The sequence below is a fragment of the Pezoporus flaviventris genome, unplaced genomic scaffold, assembly GCF_033815535.1.
Source record: "Pezoporus flaviventris isolate CSIRO_AGI_PZ_B2104156 unplaced genomic scaffold, CSIRO_AGI_Pfla_v1 ptg000013l, whole genome shotgun sequence".
Lineage (NCBI taxonomy): Eukaryota > Metazoa > Chordata > Aves > Psittaciformes > Psittacidae > Pezoporus > Pezoporus flaviventris.
In genome coordinates, this window is record NW_026892561.1 from 29,278,378 (window position 1) to 29,303,987 (window position 25,610).

General features: G+C 39.8%; 1 protein-coding gene across 3 annotated transcripts in view; it reads left to right on the top strand.

Moving 5' to 3' along the window:
- The window catches only part of SPATA16 (spermatogenesis associated 16), a 100,129-nt gene extending 76,267 nt beyond the window's left edge, over nucleotides 1–23,862 (top strand). Inside the window, exons 9-11 of one of the 3 annotated variants that reach the window (XM_061452529.1) lie at nucleotides 6,462–6,626; nucleotides 10,945–11,025; nucleotides 23,533–23,862. In XM_061452529.1, the coding sequence (XP_061308513.1) occupies nucleotides 6,462–6,626; nucleotides 10,945–11,025; nucleotides 23,533–23,724 (438 nt within the window). In that variant the 3' untranslated portion in view covers nucleotides 23,725–23,862. Of the gene's footprint in view, nucleotides 1–6,461; nucleotides 6,627–10,944; nucleotides 11,119–23,532 lie in introns of all 3 variants that reach the window. The other 2 variants (XM_061452531.1, XM_061452530.1) reach the window with 2 other exon arrangements.
- Nucleotides 23,863–25,610: the final 1,748 nt, after the last annotated feature.

Consider the following 25,610-nt stretch of genomic DNA (forward strand, 5'->3'; position numbering starts at 1 on the left):
GTTTTAATGCAATACTTAAATTATTCTCCTGAAAATAAGTGGAAAAAGCCTCTCCTCCCCAGACTGTAAATGCTAATGTTAACGCTTCTTCCCTAGCAATAACAGTTTTTTAGTTTTCTGTATGTTGAAGGGATCAGAGCCATTTCCTTGTATGGGGTGTCTTAGCAAATCACAGGATTTATATTCTTAGGTTTTGATACCAGATAGTAGGTTGACAAAAACTGCTACTTAGCAACCCCTAGCAAGGAGGAAACATTAGCTAGATATTTGGGGAAGCTGTATCTCCTTTACTTTTGGAGAGCAGCTGCTGAAACAGCAGTAAGTGCTTGAACTTACATGGTTAGTGGGAGGTAAAGGTGCTTAGTGCTTCGCCAAAATGGGCGCTCATAAAGCATCTGTATCAGTGTGAGGCAGGTGAAGGAGGCTGAGGTCAGACACCCCTGAGGAAACACAGAACTACTTCTTTGCAGTTCTTTCCTGAAGCCATGTGCTGTTGGCTTCAGATGACCAAAAGCCCAAGTTATTAATGTGCAGGCTAATGGAAATGGCATCTTATGAAAAGTGAAATACCCATCACTGCTGAGTGCATTGCACTTTAAATGTTTCAGAAGCTTGAAGTATAAACAGACAGCGGGTGGGTACTGGATACAGAATAAACCCCTGATCTTTCTGAAAGCCCCAGTAAAATTCCAATTAATATATATATATATATATATATATATATATATATATATATATATACACAATGCTCTCTTCGGGTATAACATAGAGCTTTCAGAGGTGAGATTCCTCTATTGCAGTTAATCACTCCTTAAAGAGCATCAGGAGAGAAAAAAAAAAAAATTGAAATCTCACAGTCTTTGGATTCCCCACAACAACCCTGATCTATAAATGAATTTGGAGGAACTGGACCACATGGTACAAGCAGAGATACATGGTATCTGGTATGCAGGGTGTAGGGAAAAGGAACTCATCATGTAAGAGATGAGAGTAGAGTGGTATATTAAGATTGCTCAAGACAGGCTCCACTAGCTGTACGAATTTACACTGCTCCTACACAGAAATATTTTCTACCAGGTCTAGACCTCACCTCATGCATTTAAATAGTGTTGCTGAAACAAAAGAAAGCTCCCAGAGCCATTGAAGTCAGCAGCAAAGATGCCTTTTTTTCAAGGAGGTCAGTACAACATTCCTGTGTTTCAGGCCAGGTCTATCCCAGTGCCACCTCCAGCAGCAGCAAGAATGTGATAACAGGTCTGAACCTCCATCCTAGAGATTTATAACTAGCACCCAAGGGGTCAGTGTGGGAGCTTTAATGGAGAGGAGGAAAGACACAAGATAGAAGAAATTATCACTGAGTTAGAACAAACAGCTGCCAATTCCACATCCATTATCAGCGGAAACATATTCACTTTCCCTTCAGTTTTCATAGTGTTGAATGATCCAGGCAAGACAGAACCTCTGACCCAAAGAGCAAATGACAAAGCTAATTATGCCTGATAATAGAGATAGGCATGGAGCCAGGACTGCTCTGCTGCTGGTGATTAAAATCTCTTTATAGGCCTGACAGAAATTTGGCTACTTTTGCTTCTTGAAAGTATTCCAACACTTTCTTCAAGCTAGAAATATGATTCCATCTTATTTCCTGTACAGACAAACTAAATTAAAAACTTCTGAAAAAAAAAACCTTCAGATACAGACTCCAGCTTTACAACTTACTTTAAGAAGATAAAAGAATATATTTGTTTTTTAATAGAAAAAGCATTCCTTTCTCCCCTCTTCCTCATTTGTGGATGCAAACATACAATCCGAATACTTGTCCTTATCAGATTTCTTTTTGATGAAAACATCTCAGTGCTAAAGCAGAGCTTATTAAACCATGGCAACACTTAATATAAGTCAATTCTGCCACCTCAGTTTTGCAGCTACGCAACCTAGAGTTAATTATATGATTTATACACACACCACTGTTTGTAAGATATGAGGTTAAAGGTTAAAAAAACAGGACATTTTCTGCTGGCCCCTCTTTTTCATAAAGAACAGCCAGTCCCGTTTAAATCAAGGGGACATTTATATATTGTAAAGCAGGAGCATTTGAGAGTGAATATCGCAGTCTGGTCCCCTTGCAGCATCATCTGCTGCAGCTGAGGAACTGCCATAAACCTCGTCTATCCAAAAATATGTACCATGACACAAAGGTTATTTTATTTGCCTTAAATAAATATATATGTGTGTGTGTGTGTATATATATATATATATATATATATATATATATTAGTCAGAACTTCAGCTACTCATATTCCTTTCAAGATTACCAGCACTGACAAGAGGTTATTCTATCCAGCGATTTCACTGGGGTAATTTCTGCTGCTTTATACACACCAAGTTTGCCTTTCTCTTGGTGCAGTCCCATGCCAATGGCACATGATGCTACTTAACAGGAGAAACAATGGCCAGAGGGGCTCACATTATAAAGGTGAACAAAACCTACTGTATGATTCCCAGCATGATGCATTCATTTACAGATCTTACTGTTTTGATGTCTATTTTTTAAGTAGAGGGAAAGTGTTTGCTACATACAGATTTTAGCATACACGTTTTCTGGAGGATACCAAAGGCATTAAAGAAATATTATGATGGATTTTTTCTGCTTGTTACTGCAATACACCACAGAGCTGCTTGCAAGGCATAACTTTATTCAGATTTTGAGCTGCAAAATACTAGTAAAGACTCTACAATAGAAAAGAACTACTGGGGGCTTCTGCAAAATGATGCTCTTAAAGCTGATAGTAATATGTATTGGATGTGACAGACCCTGCTTTAAATCCAGGCTGACCAGTCACTTGCTTTTCTTTTTCCTTAGCACTCAGGCAAGTAAACTTTATTTATAAATAGAAGTGGCATAAAGGATGAATCCTTTCTTGAGTATAGAGAAAAGCAAAAAGTGGGGATATCATCCCAAAATTCTCAATACATGAAAGGACACGATTCACTCTTCTCACGTGTCCTCCAGCTCCTTTTTGCAATGAAAGCCTGCCCTAGTTATTCCTGGGTATTTAACAACAGCAGGTAAGCTCCATCCAGAACAGGCCGATCTGCTTTTTTCAGTGCCTTTTCATCCCAAGGTCAGAGGAATGAAGATGTCACAGGGCTGATCTTTGGGTATGAGGACCTTATTCCTGTCCTAGAAGGAAGGTCTTCAAAGACACCCCGGGAGATAAACACCTTTTCATTTTCCCTTTTTTTTTTTTTTTTAAATCTAAAGGGAATTTGTTCAGCAAAAAGTCTGCTGGGAAAAACTCTCTTGAGAAGACCCCCACCTCAGCCAAGACCACCCATTATGAATAAAGTCATCAAGAGAAAATCCATCAATTACTCATTTTTACTTTCTTCTTTAAATTCTCCTTGGAATATCAGACAATAAGGGTGAGACCCATCCAGAAAGCAACAGCAGTAATATGCTACTGCATTTCTAGTCAGTATGCAATTGTGACTCCATGAACTGCATTTGTTGGTTCCTATGCTACCTGATTCCCCAAATGTGCATTTCTTCTCTTTGTTAAAGGAGCCAACTCTTTTCCACTGGAGTCTCCATTTAGGTTTGGTCTTTACTTAACCTTCACTGTGCCTACCTGAGCTGTTTTCATCTTCATCTAATTGCTTGACCGCTTTACTGTGTTTGTTACTATAGCTTAGTAGCCCCTTGAATTCTGCTATAGCTCATTTAATTCTCATCATGTGGATCAACGTCCCGTGGAATTTTTTCTCTTGCCAGCAGCAGTTATTTACTTTCTCCCTCTGCATTTTTCACTGCCACTGAAACATCATCTCTGACAATGTTCAACCTCCTCTAATCCCTTAAAAAACACCCACTGTTGGCTACTTATTTATTTTCAACCTGCTATAAACTTCCACAGAGTGCATGTTGGCAAAGATGCCAAATTTGTTTCCCATATCTACATGGGATGCTCTCATATTTCTTCTGGAGAGTCGAGCAAAGAAAAAAATGTTTCATTTTGCCTTTCCTTTCTTAATCGTTGAAGAAGCCCCCAACAGACGCAGCGTGATGAGAGAGGATTTTTACCTGCTTTCTTAGCTGATGACTCAATATACTCATTTCTTAGTGCTTGCACAAAAAGCTTTTGGGTGGATTTCAAGAATAGCAGGGAAAAACCTTTTGCTGCATCTAAAATGTGAGATTATTTCACTTATATAAGAGCTCTCTTTCTCTCTCATTAACTGCTTGCTTCTCTTTATTTTAGTGCACAAAGCTCTACCTGGGGACACAGCTATCTGGCTCTCAAACACCAGTGATCAGGTGGAGATGGGGTTCTATTTTGTTCCTTGCTTTAGTGCCATGCAAACTAGACTGTGTCAGGCTTAACAATTTCACATATCAGAGATCACAGGAATTTTCTTTTCTTGCTGATGTCTACTACTAATACTAGGTCAGGGCTTCAGAAAAGGGGTTTTCAAGTGACAGTTTGTAAGAAGATTGTCCTGGTCTCGTTTCTTAGAGGTAGGTTAACAGAAGTTCATGAGAGGGTAGGTCTGGAAGGGCTCTCCTGGCTCCTCAAGTCGAATCATGCTATTACACATTGCTGTGTTACCTAATATTCTATTCTTAAATTGAATAAAATCCATCTTAGAACTGGTTAGGCTTTCTGACTTTTCTGCTCTTGGTGAAACACACTGCAGACCCTCAACCTAAAATATAAGAAGCTTAATTGCCATCCCAGTCTTATTGGTACCTATTTATACACAATGGTCCTTCTGTTATCATTGTCTTTTATCTCTCCTTCCCTTTTCAGTTGTTTTCTCTCTTTGGAATTTAGCCCTGAATTATGTTTATTGAGAAGAATAATAAGCTCTTGGCATTTTCATTAATAGACTAATCAAACCACACTTCTCTCAAATGAGGTATCTCCTACTGTACTGGCTTCTCTGCTCCATGATGCTTGGGTTTAAATTAACCTCTCCAAACACAGCTGACTGGAGCTGTCTACAATACTCCAGAGAACTGCTGACCAGAATTCCTTTTCCCTATGCAGTGCCCAGTTCTCTCCTTCAGCTAATGGAAATACCAGCTCATTGGCTCAGCGCTTTCTTTTTCAGTTACTTTCATATCTGGAGCTCCCAGATTATAGCTGCATTCCTACCAGTGGTCACCAGTGCATGGTCTTATATTTCATACTATTTTGCAATTATATTAGATATTATATTAAAAGGGGTAAAAGTAACTATACCAGGACTAGTTTTCTAGAATGAAAAAAAAAAAAAAACTAAGCTTTTTTTTTCCATTATTATTCTTATAATTATTATTCTTGTAAGTTTTATAGAAAGCAAGAGCAGCATTCTTATTAAATTCTTATACTTGATACAAGAACTATGTTGATGATCATTTTGATAACACTTGATGCTTGCCCGCACAAATTCTTGCAAAAGATAAAGATCAAAACAAATAATGAAGATTCTTTGCCAAGAAATGTTAATTTTAAAAACAGAACACCATTTCTTGAAAAATAAATGCCATTCAAGACTTTCCTTTCACCCCATTCAATATACAATTGGACCTAGAACCACCTACCTGGAAGCATTATGTAAATGGCAGCATCAGTATGCTACCATATGTAACTGTCAGAACAAAGTTCTGCTAAAAATACTGGAAGTGGCTTTGAAAATGGATGCCAATTCTTGGAATTTCAGGCACCTAAACACATTTAAAACCCTGATTAGATGAATGGAAATTTCACTCTGACGGGCTGAGCATTCAGATATACAATGGCTACATCTCATCGTGAATCTAGGCCAAATTGCTTTTGAAAATCTCGGTAGGGTGCTTATTTGCATTTTTGGCAACAGAATACTTTCAAAGATATGGTGGTAAGGCTGCCATCCATCAGACACTTCAGCAGGTGCTGAGATTTTACACAAGCACTTGACTGAGTTTCTGTGTTCACATGTTTAAAATTTGCAGTGTGCCTAGCTGCCTGGAGGATCAGAGACCATCTCTGCAGGTTTTAGTCCCTCAGGGTTATATATTTGAAAACTATGGATCTGCCTAGTCTGCAAACAAGCCATAAACTGACACACTGCACTGTTTCCTCAACCTCTTCACTGAAACTTTAAAAGCAATCCATAAACGTCAGGTAATATTTAACAGAGGGGATTATGGAAAAGCCATTTCCAAATGAGAAAATTGCATTCAGGTTTGTTATCTGCTGCCTCCCCTTCACATATATTACAACGTATTTATTTTTCTAGTACTACTAGACAGATTATGGCCCCCCCCCCCCCAAAGATTGACAGCAGCACTATCTTAAAGGTGGTGGATGCCATATTGCTTATAGTATTACCGGCACAAATACATATGATGATAAGCCTCAAGGCATAAGACTCAAAGGATGAGTGTGTTTTTCTGTGACTCTCGGCTAACCTACTTGCTTTTGCTGAGAAAACAGGACAATCGCTGCGCATGTTCATGTGGGATAGAGAGGTTGCATTACGCCAGCATCCTCGGCCGTTTGCAGAGAGTTGAGGAACAGTCCCAAGTGATCAATCAAGCGATGGCTGAGCTAGCGACTCTTCCCTACCTACAAGACACCAGTGAGAAAGATGTCAGAATGGTAAGTATTTATTTCTAATACTTGTTTTGGCCTTTAGAGGCAGGAAGCCAGGGAGGAAAGGGCTGGGGCAGAGCACTGCAGTGCAGTTTGCTCTGGAAATCATTTTTTGAATGTGTGGACCTAAAGTAGTTTTAAAATCCTACCGCAGTGCCTTGTCAGAGGAGGTGCTTATCACCTGCAAGGATGACTTTTATAGAACCAACATGACTCATCTGTAGGCATATTTTTAAAACCTCTTCTTTTCCCCCAAACCTCCCCAGATCAGTCTGGGAAAATGATTGCAATTATTCAGATCGTGCTACTTTAAAACACATAACATCAGAAGCCACCTGCAGCAAAACAGGCCCAACCTAGCTAAAGCTGAGGAGAGGAGGGAAAGGAGAAAAGATTTTCTTTCCTGGCTCCATCTATGACTTGCTGCCTATCTCTGAATAAACCTGTCTACCTGCTATGCTTTTGTTTTCCCTTTGCAAAATGAGGGAAGTGATGCTAGCGGGGCTGTTGCAAGGCTAGAGTCATTAATAGCTTGATCGTATATGAATAAGCTGCAATCAGAAAGTACTGTATGATTGCTCTTCCACAAGGCTCTCAGGTTTTCTGATGGAGGAAGGAGGGAGGGAGGGAGCTCACATACATGGAATTTTAAGAATTCCATTCTACAAAAGAAATAAAGTCCCTCCAGAGTCCCTGTATTTAAATGCCGTCCAATTTTGATGATCCAGCTTCAGTTCACTAAAACCTGTTGGTTTTCCCAAAGCCAGTCCCTTGACATTTGTTTGCAGTCCTGCAAAGCTCATAAGCTCTGTAGAATTAAAGCTTCACAGGAGCTTGCTTTAGGGAAGAGGAGCAGCGGCCTGCAACTGCAGGAGGTGGTTGCCAGACTTTGAAGTCTGGGTTTGAGATAAGGGGAAACGACATTGCAGAGAAACTGTGCTATTAAAAGACATTCGCCTTTTGATGCAAGTTTCCTACTATTAAACTTCAGCAGGCCCACATTTCAAGGCTGACTAAAGGGTCTTGAGTTATTGGTACATATTTCAGTGATAGTTTTTTCTTCAGGGTACAATATTTTTAGTACATCACACATAAAGTACAGGCTATTACGCTTTTGCCTGTATCTTGTCATGTAGTAATCATAGGTCTGACCTCCCTGGAAAGTTTTTTGAGGGAGGCTCCAGACCACCCACAACATAGGTCCTCAGTCTCTTAGAGTTGGGCTGGGCAGAACAAGGGTCTGAGCTGGGGCATTTAAGTGGCAGCCAGCTTGTAAATCTTTCAACTAAACACACATGATTTGTTTACTAAGCCCAAGGTAAAAATGATTTTTAAAAGAGCAAAGGCAGAAAACCTGCACCAGTTACTCTGTTCAGAGCATTAAAATGTATTAATTCAGCATTCGTTTCTTTGTCTTGTCATCCTGCTGGAAAAGTATATCTTTAGTCTGTGTTGCAAATGGATGTTCAGATGCTTTGTAGCTAGGATATTGCGGTATACTTCAGGCACCACAGTGTTAAGGCACAACACTGCAAGCAAGAACTTGCAGAGTGACTTCACCAGGGAGTGATTAATGGGCTTTGCCTTTCCTAGTGACATTAGCGTGCATGGCACAAGCTCCTCTTATGCTAGTAAGGATCATTTGCCTACCACATCACAACTGCGTCAAGCACAGAGCATTAATGCCCATCTCTGGGATCTAGTGATTGGGTTGCCTTCTAGTGATCATGACTTGCTCAGCCTGCCTGTCATTCTCCTCATTTCAGTGGGGTCCAGGCAGGGGGCAGTGGGCTATACTGGTATGACTCAGCAGCTTCCAATGAATGCTGCAGAGGCAGTTCCTCCATGTCCCTAGGCTTCTGCCTCTCCAGCAACATTTCTAAGACATCTGAATTTCTTCATGGAGAAAACTGAGCTGGCCAAATTCTAATCTCCTGTACTAATAAAAATTTAAAGTAATTCCTCCATGGTCCTTCTGACTTTACAGTGGTAAAACGGAGATAAGACTTTATGACCAAGCAAGGCAGTTAAATCATGAGTTAGAAAATGCTAAAGATGCCAAGTGTTTACTATCACATACAGTATAAGTTGTATAAAGTTTAAAACACACTGAATTTATAATAGTGCAATTTTCACTGGAACAGCAAGGATCCCAAAAGCATTTCAGGTATAAACTCTTCTGTGTAAATGTCTTCTGGTAACCAAATAAATAGAGTCCTCTGGCACAGAGAACCTCAACTGAGGCCTTTTTTGATCAGTATTTATTCATAGACCCTGGAAAAATAAAGATTTCAGTTCGGTTGAACAGTTGAATATAAGTGGGGAAAAACTTTGGAGAACATCTTTCCAAGGTTTGTGATTTCAATGTCACCATATTTGTACATCATAACTCAAGATGAAAGCTTGTAAAAAAATATCATAGCTCTATTTCAATATAAAATCAAATGAGGATATTTTAAATGCAGCATTCTTCCTTTGAGAAGATTTAAGAAAAAAAGAGCAGCTCTGGGAGAACTGCTTTGGTTGGCGAACTGCCTGCTCTGGTAGCATTTTGTCTGCCAGTAGAGCAGGGGAGAAATTTTGGATGATAAAAATTAAAACCAGAGCACACACTGGGCACTTTTCACTGGCATGTATTGATATCAGCAAAACTTTAACTGGAAAAGTTTCTTGTTTTAAATTCTTGCCCAAAGCAGTGAAATCTCCAGCCTGGTTCAGCTTGGCCCCTTAGGGGTGACAGACCACTGTCCTGGTCCCTGTCTCAGTGGGTGCTGTTGCACTGTTTTTTCAGAGAGAACCACTCTAAGAAAAGCAATGGAGAAATCCTCCCCTTTCCCACCCAGTTCCTCCTCTGCCTGGTTTGATGCAGGATCTGTGCTTTGCCCATTCTGCCCTTAATACCCTTAATCTCTGGACTGTGTCTATTCTGGATTCATAGAAGATTATCTGTCATAAGAGTATTGTTATGGAAAATTTCTGACAGGTTCTTGACTCTTTTCACATTAAAGTCAGGGGCAGAAATTTGTGGGGTTTTTTTTTGCATGAATACTGATGCATGACTTACTTAAAAAAATAAAAGCTTCCATCAAAAGCTGGGATCAATAAGATGCAACTTGGCGGCTGCACAAGCACAGAGCAAGCAGGCTGGAAGCAACCACAGTATGTCTATTTAGAGATTCAAAAAGAAGATTCCTGCACCCTTTACCCAGTGTTGGGGCACAGACAAAGAATTTTAACTTCAAAAACCTGAGTATGAAGGGAAACTTGAGGAAATACACATCTGCTCCTTGAATCTCAAGGCAGCATTTTTACACCTTGTGATGAGCCTAAGCTCTGATGTTTTAAGTTGCATGACCTTATTTATGTTAGATCACTGCCCGTCTAGGTACAGAAAGAAGAGACAACACCTCTATGAATGTGTACAATTATACTTGGCCAATTACTTGTAACGTGTAACAATTTGGGAAGAGACACTGAAAAATTATTGTCTGGATTCACTTTAACCAGCTAAACATTTCGGAATAGACCTAATAGAGCACAGCAATATCACAGGTATTGGGTCCGCCCGCTGTCTCTCTCTGTTCCTGAATTAAGAGCAGTTGAAACATTCCCAAGTGTTTGGGAAAGATGCAGGGTGAGGCAATGCTGTGACTAACCTGGAAAGGTACTGTGGGAGCACTACAGCTAACCTGAATTTTAGCCTTCCCTCTAACAGTAAGGACTGATTAGCAAGTATTTTCCTACAACTTCTTTTTATAGTTTACGCTAGAAATTGTCAGCCTTGTTTTTATGCTCTGTTATGCTGAATGATGGGGAGAAGGGAAGGTTTGCCAAAGAAAAAGGATAGTAAAAGCATGGAAAATGAGCTAGATACTTCCAGCTACAGTAAAAGCATCTCAGCTTTAGTGTTGTCCTCTTGTGAGGTTTTACATGCTGCTTTAAATTATGATACATTAGCCTTGGGAGAAAATACTAAAAAGCATTCATGTACAACAAAGAATATCCCAGGCAGCTAAAGAATGAAATATGGAGCCTTTATTCTCTACAACCCAATTCCTTTACCGAGTATAAACATTTACTACATTAAAACGTATAGGCTTAAATACAAATTTTCCAGAGGATTTTTTTTGCCATTGTTAAGTATTTTATATCCACAATAATACAGTGTAATGGCTGAAGCAAAGATGAGGTGCTCGTTGTGTGAAAGATGAGTAATAAAATCATCAGCATACAAATGATTTTTTAATTAGGTTTTAATCTGTGTATTTAGAGAAGTTATTTCTGTGTGAATTCCACACTGATAATTTTTATCTTGGTGCCACAGCTGCGGTTGCTAATGGCAGATGCCATGGACACCCTTGAAGGAAGAAGGAGTAAAAAACGTGTGTGGAATAAAATTCAAAAGGTAAAACCCTGCAGGAAAGGACAAGAGAATATATTGTTCCCTGGGGAGTAAATGTCCACCTGAGTCGTATCTGTTCAAAAGGTAGAAAAGAAAGTAGGTGCCATTTGAAACCTGACTGTATGCTTTGAACTCTGTCAGTGTTTAGGCTTTAGCCCCTATAGTTGAAATTTGTTCATGTTAATAGTCTCATGTGGCTATCTAATGGAGGAAAAAAAAAGAAAGAAAAAGAAAACAAACCTTGAATAGCTTATTTCTGGCTGATAATTATATTTTCATCTTTGTCATATGAGGTACTGTGCTAAGTGGGGTGGGAAGTTGTTATGGAACAAAATTCAGCCCAACAAAACAGGTCCATTAGTGGAGCTCAAATGAGGCTTTGGTGATGTGAGATGTAAAAGACATGTAAATACCTTTCTGGAGTCTCTGCACAGCAACCAGTCAATTTAATTCTTAAAGGATTTGTGAAATGCAGGGAGTCTTGTGTTGGCTCTCTGTGCAGATGAATCTGACAGAACGTAATGACTAATAGGTCAGGCTGGGAGGTAATAGGAGTATCTTATGTTTTTACAAAGTCTTTCGAACCAGAGCAAATCACAGCTCTGGCCGTTCAGCATTCAGACTCTTCTGGGGAAAAGGAAAGCAATTCATCACCAGGAAGGTAAAGCGTTACTAATGGTTCAAAGCAGTGGTCTTACCCCATGTCTTATGGCTCCATCAGTTCCTAGACAGATGCACGCTTGCTCTGGGCTGTGGCTGCAGCAGGAGGCTGGAGAAGAGAGGGTTTGAATTTCTGCGCTGGCAGAACATGAAATTGTCCTTCTTTGGGATTTAGGGTTTACAAACAGATCTCAGGGAAGATGCTGAAAACCAAACCCTGGCTGCACTGGGTCAGCGTAAATAGGATAAGCAAATAAGACAGAGGCGGTGTAAAGAAACCACTGGAGTGAAGGGTCAACGTATTTTCAGAATTCATGTTTCCAAGTGATTTGAATTAAAATTTCTGAAGTCATCTTCTCTGAAAGAAAGTCTGAGTAGGTGTATTGCTTCAGTTAACTGTCAGATCAGTGGCTGTTAATAAAGTTTTCCAAGTACAGAATGTTTTCAGAAAGTAAGCAAAACCCAAATGCCAAAAATTATAGACAGACTGGGTTTCATCTCTTTCAAGCACTCATGAGGCAAAACAAAGGATAAATATTCATACTGCTTTTACATTGTGCCAGGATAGTCTCCAGATCTCTCACACCTGCCTACAGATCATATGAGAATCTTTTGCAACACAAACACTACGTATAAGATGAATTATTTATATTCAATTACACACATATTTCCTGCCATATATAACTAATACTGATAAGTAGATGAATATATTATCTATTTGTAAATATATCAATGATATATTTACAAATAGACTATTCCCTGTACTTCTCTAGTGCTTATTCTTTGCATTTTCAGACAATAGACTTAAATATCAAAGACAGTTTTCCAAAGTTTTTCCAAAAGTCAGGATTTTAATCCGCAGTTAGGTGTTTGAATGACCAGCCCAATTTTCACTGCTCTGAACCACCACCACTCAGAGGCTGTTGAGAAGAGGTTGTGGCTGAAAGTTAGACCAAGTACACAGATGACTAAATAATTATTAAAGGCTCATCAAAAGTTTGTTGGCGGTACCAAAATTATTCCCACAAATTTCAAGAGGCAGTGGCTAGTATTTCATTGTAAATTCGTTAAGGCAAAGTATTTTCTTTCACTGTATTCTGATTGCAGAATCCTACAAAGAACCTGCACACAGACCTAGTTACAATGTAGTTATTTGTATTTTTGGTATTGAATTAATTTACATATATTTGAAAGCAAAAGAGAACATTAAGGAGTTTATACAATCAGCTATAAACGCAAAGCTCAGGAAAGCTGACAGTGACGTTACCACCAGTGAAGTTTGGCTTTTGCAATAGAAACAGCTGTTGCATCTAACGAAAGCACTCAAAATTTTTCTCTAATGCAGCAGAATTATAGCCATGCCTATTTTCCAAATGGTTAAAGGGTCTGTCAGAATTGCCATTACAAACCACCGTTTTCAGAGTTTTATATTCTACAGTCAGCCATAAAAAGATCATTCAGGCTGAAATTTGATATAGGAGGTGCAAAGCCTGACACCCAAACACTTTTCCTTTTGTCATTATTGCTTATCAAATTAGCTTGAAATTAATCTGGGCAATTTTGGATTTGTAGGACTGACAAAGTAGTAATATATGCATAGCTACAAGTGTTTTGGGTGCTGCGCTGCTCATCCAAGTCACTGACAAATTTACGTTTTTAAGCAAACTAATTTATCAGATGGGCTAATTTATTTTTGGAAGCTTTAAGTACAAAGAAATTTAAAATGACCTTGTAATTAGCTGGATAAAAGAGAATATTGCTGCAAGGAAGATGCCTTTCTTGGTATTACCAGGTCACAGCCTCTCCAACCACAGGGAGAGCTGACCCAGGAGAGCCTGGATTACCTTGAGAGATTAACACCTTCCTGCAGATGATTTACCCATGTAGCCTAAAGAATACATTAGGGGCAGAAAAAAAAAAAAAAATTGGGTCAGTTTCCCAAAATCCCTATTATCCAGAATTTTACTAACACTTTTCCTTACAGTCCCCTGGATAAAGTGTGAGATATGTATTAGCAGTTTGGGGAGGCAAGTCTAAGACCTTTGAAGTAGTTAATGGAGGGACTAAGTCCCAGCCTACTTCAGGAACATGGGCAGTCCTAAAAAACTTTTACCACCCTCCTGCTTTTTATACTTGCCAGAAATTCCCAAACTGAACTTGCTGGTGGCCAGACTCCTGGACTTAGAGAGGATTCAAGGCAACATACTAAGGCTTAAGAATTTTTTTTCAGTTGCTGCCTCTGTCCAAACTGTGTTATAAGTCGAGTCACAAAGGCCCTTAAATATCACACCGTCAGCATTAGATGAGAATGGACTTTTCTGAAACCACCCTTATGAATGGGTAGCCCACTTAAAGCGGTTAATGGGAAATGTTATGGGAAAGAGCACCAAACCCTAAAGAGGCTTAAGTCTTCATCAGTGAACAGAGGTAGAAATATACTTTTGGTTACTAGATTTTGAAGTGCAAATTCTCTTATTAATTCAAATTACATTTGAGTTTATTTTTTTAACAAGACTGACTTAGCTCAGTGGTTTAAGCAATGATCTCTGATTCACAAGCCTCAGCAGCAATGAACAAGAAACTTCCAAGAGACATGGAAGGGAACTAATCTGATTATTCTCCTCTGTCCCTCGAAATCCACTGCAGCCACTGGGTCTTAAGCGGATGGGGACACTAGCAGAATAGCCAGGTTATTGGCTAGCTTCTTTGCTGACATCTGATATGAAGATGGATGCTGGGACCAGTGGTAAAGCTTGGCCCTGAGTAACTCAAGGAACCAGGTCTCTGCATGGCCATTACAGAACTTTATAGCAGATACAGACAGGCAGAGGAGTTTAGAGTATCTCAGATACATAAAAAGTCAGGAAGGCTCCCGCTTTCCTCTGTAAGGCCTTTGCTTCTCTGCAGACTTGTAAAAGTAAAAATAAAGAAATAAAAAGAGATTACTTTCCTGTCTCATAAGTTCATTAATAAAGCCTCACAAAATTATAACAGTGAGCAGAATTACATTAAATAAATAGATACTTTAGAGACTATCAACCAGCACTTTTGACATCCAAAGAGAAGAGAGCCATGTAAGTGCAAGTGCCAGTATGACTCTACTTCCCTTATGAAGATAATAAAGTAGTTCTACTATTTTTCTCCATTTAGCCCCTAGGCTTTCATAGCAGTTTCACAGGATCCTCTTAACATCATTTCAAGAGCCAAAGGAGAGACAGGAGATGGCAAATAAACACTTTCCTACATTTCCACATGTGAGACACTTCATAAAACCTTCACATCTGAGTTTACCTCAAAGGCATCACATACTTTGCAATTTAGATAAGTTATTATGCCCATCATTTGCTGAGCTTGGTGGAATGCCTGTTTCATAAATCTGAAAGCAGAGCAAACATGGATGAGTGAATAAAAGAACAGATGTAACTTACATAAGGATAAATATATAACAAAAGCTGCACTAATATATATGAATATGAAATTAAGTAAAATTAGCTTAACATATTATATAATCTTTTAGCCAGGCATATGGATTTTCAGCAGTTGACCTCTGCTTACTACATCTCTGCTTCCTGCAACAGCAGAGGAACACTCTCTGATGAACTGTGTTCTTCCACTGACATTACCTCTTAATTGAAAATCAAGCCATGGAAAAGAGCCATAGACTTGCTAGGTTTTCGGTCAGCTGGAGGAGCAAGGAGAGAGATTCATAGTATGTTGATGGGAAGTGGACATGTTGCTGAGTAGTATTGTGCTGGCTGCTAGGATAGTTATTTGATGTATATGACTTTGTAACATCTTGTAAAGTCATCCAAGTCCATGCCACAGCCATGGGGAACTGCGCTTGTGCTCAGAGCATGCGGGCTTCAAAAGGTGTGTTTTGGTGCACTGTTTTGATTCAAACTTGGCTATTCCTGAATTAATAGAAGGAAACTAGTTCCTGTTTGTTGTCTTTTGGGAGTTGGGATGCAGCTGGGTGTTTCATGAATGGATAGACCTATTGTGAAAAGGGGAAGCAAAGAATAGGAAAGGATAGGAAAAGCATAGTTCTGGAACAAGAGTGGAAGTTTAATGCGTAATGTCTAATGTTCAATGAAGTCATAAATGAGAAAACACAAAAGGAAAATAATGTTATTGGCATTGGTTCAGGTAGACTGAGTGAAGGAAAATAAAAACAGAGGAAGCAGGTAGAAATGCAAACATTTTTGTTAAAGTTTACCAAAGATCGGCTTCATGCTAAGATAAGAGAACACTTATTAAGACATTCTGGAAAGGATGAATCAACTTTGAATCAGCAGCAGCCTGGAGAGGGACAAGAATTTTCTGTAGCAGACTTTTCTGACCTGGCACCGAATAAAGTTTTCAGACCTGGCAGAGGAAGTTAGGAGAGTGAGCAGGAAGTGAGATCTGCCCCGTGAACCTGAGGGAATTCAGAACAAATGTAGGCAACCAAAGCATCACATTAATAAATTCAGGCCCACTGTAAGGATGAGAAAACCATAATGGCATTCACAGAGAGTGACAACAATGGGATTTCAGCAGTTATCTAAACACCTGTGCCTAGTATAAGTTCCCACCCTTGTGAATCTCCAGTTCTTTGTCTTTCATGCAAGAGAAGAAAAGATGTCCCAGCAAGATGCCTACATGGCCCTCAGCTACACTGGAAGAAGCAATTGCATCCTGCCTATTTTCCGCCCTCCAGACAGCAGTATCCTATATGAAGCTGAGCTATTTAGTGACTGCACACTAACCAGCTATACCTCCTGATCATCACTAGACTAGTATTGCAATATAAAAACAGGGGCTGTGACTGTAAAAAAAAGAGTGAGCTTTTAGGCATACAAGGTTTTATTCAAGTCTGAAGCAGATGTGGAATGTTTCAAGTTTGTTGTTCTGCACCAGAAGTTTCTGTACATAAAAGCGTGGGGTTTTTTTTCCAGCTAAATCAAGTGGTCTGGTAGCAGGTACCATCTATACCTGTAACGCTGAGGCCATCACAGCTACAACAAAACACTGCTAATGCTATTGGGAAGGAGTGTTTTGTGATGAGAAAGTCTGTTCCACCAAGCTATAGGGTGTGATAAATCACTGGAATAATTTTAAATAGCAGCAAATCCAGCAACGGAGCAGTAAATGTCCTAAACAATGGAATAATGTAGCTGGTTGTAGCTTCCTGGCAGTTAAATCACAGTCAATTCTGGGCATTAACAATCCCCACGTAAGGATTTAGATAAACATTTCCCCAGCTGTTGCTAATCATGCTGTCAGTTATAAACGAGCAGTCTGCTTACCTGCTGCCCTCTACCAGAGAAGGTCTCCAGCCCTATAAACACTTGCTACCAGATATTGTTACTGTGATAAAAAATAGCATGAGTCAACAAGACTGCTCATAGTAAACACTGTGCTGGACAGTGATTTCGGGAGAACTTACAAAGTACAAAGGGACCATCTGAGCTTTAAGGTAGTTATACATGTATTCCATTACCAGCATCAATATTATTTTTATTTAGTTCCTCATCGACAAGTCTTTCCTCCATCTGCTTTTACCATTGGAGCTTTGCTAGTGTGCTAAGAACCTACTGGCAAACGCTGGTTTTCAGAGTTTGACTCCTTCCTTTACAATGGAAATATGCAACCGAGCAGGTTGTCAGACTTCCTCCTTTAAAGAAAGGCAGTTCATACAAACGAGGCATGTGAAAATGCAGAAATGGAGCACGAGGGGTACCATATTTATCTCTGGCATTAACATCTGAAGCTGTGAACATTTCTAGAAGCAGGTCCAAGGCAGGACTTGCACAGTCAGTGGGTTACATTGCCAACCAAATGCAGGGAAGCACCTTTGGCCTGCCTGTGCAGTTCAGATCATGCGCTACTGTGCAAAACCACTTCCTTCCGAAAGCAATCATAGTAGCTCAAATGCCCTTTGCTTAACGCAGGAACAATAAAATCATTACTTTACCCAGATACTGAGGAACCTTTGTTCTAACTGACTTTAATGGAAAGTACAGATTGGGATTTAATTTTTGTTAAAATATCAGTCGCTTTTCTTAAGCTTTTCCTCAATGCTCTGTACAACCATCTCTACTTACTCGTAGACCCTTCAAGTACTGTTCCTTTGGTTATATTCATTCCAAAGAGTGCTTTAGCAAGTAGCTCTGAGAGACAAAGCAAAATGCTGAGAGGTACTTGATGTTTAAAGGCAGCTCATTTGCCTTCTACTTCTAATATCTCCCAAGTAATAAAAATAGATTCTGTATGCCAGAAGATCCTTTTTGCCATTACATGTTATTTATAGCTCCCGCATATGTTTCCAAAAGCACCTGTTTCTTATCTGAGAGTGACTCCCTTGATTTGTATTGGGATTTAGGAAGTTCAGATGTTTAGGCATTACAGGGAATGCATCCATGCGAGACATACTTTTAACGATTTTACAGTTTCCAGAGTCTGCTTGCTGCTTATCCATCTGATTTTTTTTCTAAACAAAATTATTTTCCTACAGGAGTTTGTCACTGTGGGAACCTGGATCTTTTTCATTTCATTCTAAACTCTTCAACACATACTATAACTGATATTTTGCATTTGTATTCAAATTTATGCCAATCCTTTAAAAGACATGTGTGCTTTCAAAATAGCTTGTGGTGAGAATAGCTCCCCCATTTTTGGATAAGCTTCCTTTGGACAGTCAGTAAGCCATCAAACATCGACATCTGTTCCTTGGAACAGCCCCTTTGCAGCAAAGGTTGACAAGTTTCATGACATCTGTGGCCCATCAGGACTTGGACAAAACCACACTGAATGATGGATAGTATTGCAGTGTTCCCTCATCATAGCTGGTGCACATCACATAATTAGGAGCAATATGTAGGATGTCTTATCCGGATGAGTACATAGGAAGGGAAAAGAATATACTTGCATTGTAGTATATCAGGGCAAAACAAGATGCATGCAGGCAAGTTCAGAAGCAACTGACATGGCATTACCAGAAATACAGTAAGTTTTTCAGAAAAGGAGATATGAACTTGTCATAAAACCCTGCTTTGAAGAGGAGTTTGGTCTAGATGACCTCCAGCAGTCCCTATGCTGAAATCTTCCAATGATTGTAATTCAGCTGCCGCAGCAAGTGCTGCTTACGTATCCCCCCACACCGTGAGTGAATCAATCTGGATGGCATCCAGAGAGCAGGGCTGAATGCTCACAGCAGCGAGTCTCTCCCCTTTATCCATCACTGGACAACATGTACAAAAGGTCAGGATTAGAAATATTTTTATATGTGCCAAACAAAGACTGTATTGTTCCTTATCTTTGCATGGATCTACATAATATCATTTATCAAAAACTCCTGTAGGTCCAAATCTAATCCTAAACCAAAGGGAAATTTTATATTGCCTCACCCAATTAGACCCACTGCAATTCATCCCTCCAGCTAATGCTGTTGCATTGCCTGTTACCCAAGGAGCTTTGTGTTTTTATTGCAGACATAAACTGCATTAGATAAGTATACCAAAACCGTAAGTATTTACACATTCTGCCCAACCTTCGAGAATGATGTAAAACCATTTCAATTAAGAGCAAGCTGATAACCTCAGTATTCGCATGGACCACAGATCATTTTCTTCTGCCAGCATACTCAGAACTGGAATTCAGAACAGACTGATTGACTTATAGTCCATCCAGGTACTTCTGATTATGCTTTTCACCTTCTCATTTTGTGTCAGAATACAAATGCCTTGATGTGTGGCACTGAGGAAAGGCAGACACCTCACTCATTTGTCTGATTTTCTGTGGGAGTAGAAGAACAGGAATACTTTCGAGACGGCCTGTTGGTGCTGCAGGTCTGTGCTGGGGTTTCAGCAGCATGTGATGTCAAGGCAGCAGCTTCTTGGTTCAAGGGTCTCACACAGGTTTTGTCCTTCCCAATTATCCGTCTGACTTTAAAAACAGTGTCATTTCCTTCAGGTGGGCCAAACAAGTTTGCTTTTCTTGTCTTGTTTCTCATTTTCATTTAGCCACCAGTCTAGAGATGTCTTGATCCTAACTTAATTCCCCTTAAGCATCGGGCATGCAGACCCAGCATTAGCCCATTGCTTTATTCCCCAGGTACTTTCATGGACTCGTGGGTATAAAACTGAAGGTGGACTATTGAAAGGCCAATGCTATATATTTGTACTCTTGCAGAAGTCCAGTTGTTTTCTTGGTGTTAATTCCCTTGCTTCATGTTCTGGCCCTTCCCAGATGCAAGAATTTGAAGCACAAAGGAGAATTTAGGAGCAATGTAAAATAAAAGCAGTATTGACATAAAGAGCACAAAATAAACTCTGCGTAGTATCTGGTTCATTTTCTAATTTCTGCCCCCAAAGCCTTACACTTCTCTGCTTAGCTTGACCCCAAAACACCTATAGGTACCATACAGATGTGCTGTGGACTAAGCATGTAATTTGCTTTAACAACATCTTTTTTTCTATTTATTCCCATTTGATCTTAATTCTGTTCATTCCCTTTATCGCTTGCTCCCTCCACCTGATTACAAGGGCCAGTCTAAAGACAGAGGGAAAAATCCAGTGAAGGAACTAAGATCAGGTGCAGCCTGACATAGGCCAGTGCTGTAGGTATTGATACAAAGTAGAAATGCTGCCCCTGCCCTGCTGGGGGTAACTGGGAAGGGGCTGAGAGGATAAATAAGTCTTGAAACTAAGATGTCATAGCAATGGAGGATTAAAAATAGGTTGAAGCCAGATTTGTCTTTGTGAGCTCTCAGGTGACCAAACGCTTGAGAAAAAGACCATAAAGACACTGTATAGCAGGTTAGATGGGAGAAATGTGGTTTCATGTGTTCAGGAGAGTATTCAAGGCTTCAAGAACGTCAAGCAGGAAGTTCAGCTATTGACAGCTGAGCACAGCCCCTGCAGATGTGATGCGATGCTTCTGACCAGCTCCCAGGCACTGATTGTGGCACACATAGACATCATGTGAATCAGGGAATTAGAGGTGGGAAAGCATCATCCAAGTAGAAATAGAGCAAAGGACTCATCCAACACTGCTGATCTCTGTGAGGGTTGGGATCGGACCCAAAATGAGCCTCGTGTGAATCACTGGCAACACTAGTAGTGAATCCTCTGCCATGAACCCAGTCCTGCAGAGCTCTTAGCTTGGGCTTTAGTGCTGCTTTAGTGTATCAGGTAGCCACAGGGCTCAGCTATATAACCCTGGGATTTGGTCTCAGCATGAGTCTGTAGCCATCAGTCTATTGCTTTGCTTGGGAGTAAGTCACAGGTCTTTTACAAAATCCAATTTCCTACGACAGCTGTTGCTGTAGCACTAATCAAGTTTGGGCTGGCCACAAACTATGCCCTTCCACCTACTCCCATCCACATGGATTCTTATTTAAACGGTTATTGGATTTAAAAAAAAAAAAAAGAAAAAAAAAAAAAGAAAAGCTATTGATTTAAAAAATTTGCATTTCCCAGTGAGAGCCCCGAAGGTGGCTCACCACAGTCAGACAGCAGAAGAGCAGGCAGAGGGAGGTTTTAAATTAAGGCAAAAAAGCAGAACGTAATGCTTCCAATTTACTTTCTTAAAATGAAATGTGCAAGCTAGAAAGCCACGAATTAGCACTACTGAACACTGCAGCCATCAAAAAGAGATTTTTAAACCACTCCCCTCCCTTCCTTTATCTTGTCAAGAGACTGTATTTTCATTGTGTTTGTACGGTAATTTAAATCATGCTAGGGCTCAGAGCATACAGTGTAATTGTAAGTCGGCAAGGGTTTGAATGCCATCACTGCAGTGAAAATAACATCATCAACTCATCAGCTGTGTCAGTAACATTGCAATTATGTAAGCAACTATTATTTCCACCCCTGATATGCTATATTAGAATGTATTTGGGGGGCTGGAGCTGACAGGTATTCTGTAAATATGAAAAGCACACAACAGCAGCAGAGCCATGATTCAAGATAGGAACATCATTCCACCAGGGCTTTCTAGTGGCATCACCAGCAGTACAGGCACCACTGGATGGTCCTAAAGGATGTGCTGTTAAACTTGTAGCTTTTCTGGTGTCCCCTTTGCCCTTACACCACACCCTATCCATCACCCAGGACCCATTTCCTTTCCTCTTACCACCTTTTGTGCTCACCCAAACTCAAGCATTAGCCCCAAAATAGAAAAGATTACTTTAAACTGCAGAAGAAATTTACATAGACATTTTTATTTGGTCCGTTGCAGAACAGTCTTGTGGATTTGGTGGTTGTGTTAAATATGTCTAAGCCCCTGGACTGTAGCTTGTCACTAAGTGATTAGTCTTTCTTCCTGCAACTTCCCGTGTGCTTTTGGCCAGATCAATGATTTCCTAAGCTTTTATTTCAGCTTCTTAAAAATGAGGCTAGCATAATGATGCCTTTCTCTAATCCTCTGCATGTTTATATGGTGAGCACGCCACAGCGGAGCCAGCCCATGAGGCTGTCTTCAGAGAGCCCCAACCTCTCCGTGCTCCTGTTGCAATGGATCTCTTGGCAACAGAAGAGTAAAAGCCCACGCATAAGTGCCTGTCAAGGTTCATTAGCACAGTAGAAAACCCTTTTACATGGCATCATGCACTCTGCTACGCAAAGGTGATCTGCTTAAAACATCACCCCTGCAAGCTTCATGGGGAGGAGGAGGCAGAGCTCCTGTCCCAAACATGTTCCTTGTTCTCTCAGCACCCCAGGGAGGCAGACATAATTGTCCTTAAGCTTTTCTGCCTGCCTCATTTTCTCTCCCTCACACACACACAACCCTCACCAACCCAAACCATGGCCGGAGTGCATGGCATGGCTTCAGGTTCAGGGCTGAGGAGCACTTCAATAACAGATCAGTATATGAATAAGTACAATAGGAAGCCACACTTGGGCTAATTCTCAGTTCGGTGTTGTGCCTAAAGAAGCAATGCTCCACTGAATGCATGTCAGGTTATGGAGTCAAACTTTTTTTTTTTTTTTTAAGATTTTAGTTTAAAATGCAATTGGAAGATTGATTCTTTAGATCTTCACATTAAAAAAGGCTTAGGTATTGAGTATAACTCAGTGTGAATAGATATGATGCTCGTCTTCACCTTACAGAAATACCGCATATCGTAAAAGCTGACAAAGGTTATGAATAAAGGTAAGATATAGCGGGGGAGATAGCCATAAAATTGCAAATGCCTGGTATTTACAGAATACCTGTACACAGTACTATTAATCTATAGTTTTGGTTGTTTTGAAATCATCTCTGCAAGGAAGATGTGTCTATCTGAATGTAGTCTTTATTAGAATAATTGCATTCTTATTTGGGGAGCACACTGAGGTCATCTATTCTTTTACTGTATTCTCTAGTGTACTATATTCATAGGAAAACATATTTATTCAGAACTTCATTTTGATATAATAGAAAAATAGTTCTTGCCACAGCAATGTGGAATACTCATTTTTCTCCATGTGTTGATTTTGGCATATAAATGCCAGAAGCCTCTGTTCTCTTCCCTTATCAAGAAAAACTTGCCTGAGATTAATTTCCTCATCATCCTTTCCTTTTAAAGTGACTGTTTTTCAATGCCATTTAAAAACAGAGTTGTGATAAATTCCTGTTTTCAATGTGCACATTTCAATGAAAGAGTCTATTCCACAGCAGTAAAGTAATTGAATCCAAATAGAAAGGGACTAAAAAAATACATTATGAAATCAGGTGCTGTTACTCCAGCCAATTGTATGAGAGGTGCCTTCGTGTATTTTTCTTTCTAATGACAATTAGTTTTGAAATAAACCAGTTAGAAAAGCTTTTAAAAATTTTATAGAGGGGAAAGGACATGCTTTTGACACCACTTCTTTATAATTTCAGATTGGACTAATTGAAGACTACTTATATCAAGCAGAAGACAATTACTTAGAGAACAAAAGTCAGAGAATAGCTAAGATGGAAGAAATGAAGAGAACCCAAAGTACACAGCAACATTATAGGAACTACAGAACCATCCCTTACAAGCCCAAAAGTCATGGCCACACAGCAAACAAGAATATTACCTGTAAATAACTGACAGATGGGTCAGCAAAAGCCACCTTTCAAATTAATGAGTCTTCCCCTGACTATGGAGTGTCTTCAGCAAAACACCCCTGGACTTCGTTAGTCTTTACTGGTAGGAATAAATCTCTCTTAAAGGCTTGTTTTAAATTGTCTTGTTTATTTAAATGGCAACACCCCACAAAGAAGTGACCTGTATTGTATTTTCTGTTCTAAGAATATTCTGCATCCAAACTCTGTAAGTTCCTGCTGCCCAAGCAGCACTGAAAAAACAGGGTTCCCCCATCCTCAGCTAAGAAGATTCAGCCCCACATTGCCTTCTTCCCAGGTTAATGCTTTACACCGATACAGTACTATCTATAGGTGAAAAGTGGCATTCTGCACCTTTCAGCTGTGGCAACTTCAAGGGGAAGAAACACAACACTGAAAAGAGAAAGGAAAAAGAAACGGGGCCGAGCTGTTGTGCCATGGTTAAGAACGTGAAGTCCTCTCTCATCTGAGCCCTTATGATGACTTTTTTATCCCCTGCATTAGATGGCAATTGGTTGGTTGGTTTTTTCAAAAACAGAAAACCACCAAAACACTCCAGGGAAGAGAAGAACTGCACCTCCCTCCTTCAGGGCAAATCTCTTGCTTAAGGATCAGCCACACGTCTTGCACTCCCACAGCAGCAGTCTGTAGTATAGGCACATCTTACATCACTTTGGTCTTCAAGGAATGACAGGATCCCAAATCCCCTGAGACCTGTCATCAGTGAGCAAAGCAACACACCTGCTTTTCAACAGAGATCACCTTATCAGATGATGTTTGACAGGCATCCCAGCTGATGTGTGCAGCCTCTTCTAAGACTGGCATTTCCTTTATGTTCACTCTGTTTACTTTGTAAGTAAAGAACCTCATTCTATAAAACCAGTATTCAGTTCATTTTCCTCATTCAGGGTGATTTTAAAAACAAAAAGATTGAAAGAAAGGGAAAATCCAGCCCCCAGCCCTAAGATTTAATTAAAAATCCAGGACCTCAAAGGTATTTAGCACTCAATTCCCACTACCTATTTATTGCAGATAGGAGTCTAAATCCTACAGATTTTTAGCTGCTCAAGACCATCCTTCCTAGGCTCTCATAAAAGATTTCTGAAAAGCTAAGAAAGAACTGGTAAAAGCTTTGATGGTTCTTTGTTCATTGTTAACAGAGTAAGCATGAAGAAATCTTTTTGAGAGAATCTGAGCCAGCCTGAGCTCCTTAAACATGTGGGACAGGAAAACAAAGAATTATTGCCCTTTAGAGATGGAATTATTTTGCTTGGGAGTTGGTTTTGTCAGATGAAGTTTTATGACATGTAGTGGCAATCATCCATCTTCGATGAGCAGACACACACTAAATCAGAAAGACTGCTCTCCATGGATCATCAAGTCACAGTTAACACACAGCTTGGTAAATCATGAAGGTCTTAACTAAATGCTCTTAATATGATGCAAGCTGGCTTACAATTCTGCAATATTTAAGGCAAAATCAGGTATTTTTACCTAGAATGATGAAAAATAATAAAATGCAGTGAAAACAGGTGATACTGAGGAACAAAAAAAGCAACATCGCCAGTGAAAAACTGTTGTCTGTGCAAGAAGTTGAGCTAAGCACACCAAGAAAGATGTACCAGTCTCATCGTGGAGTTTTCAAGAAACCCTGATCCAAGACAAGATGTGACATTTCACTTTTCAGGTTTCAAGTAGGGCAGAAAACCTGTCTTATGATGTAGATCAGTGTGAGAGAGAGAGGCCATAGCCCATATCAATCTGTAAGGTGTCAGAAACATCTAGGACAACACTTTGCTACAGTGCCCTTTTACCTCCAGAAAGCCACAGCCTAAAGTAGTTGTAAGGAGATGAATTCAGCTATGAAA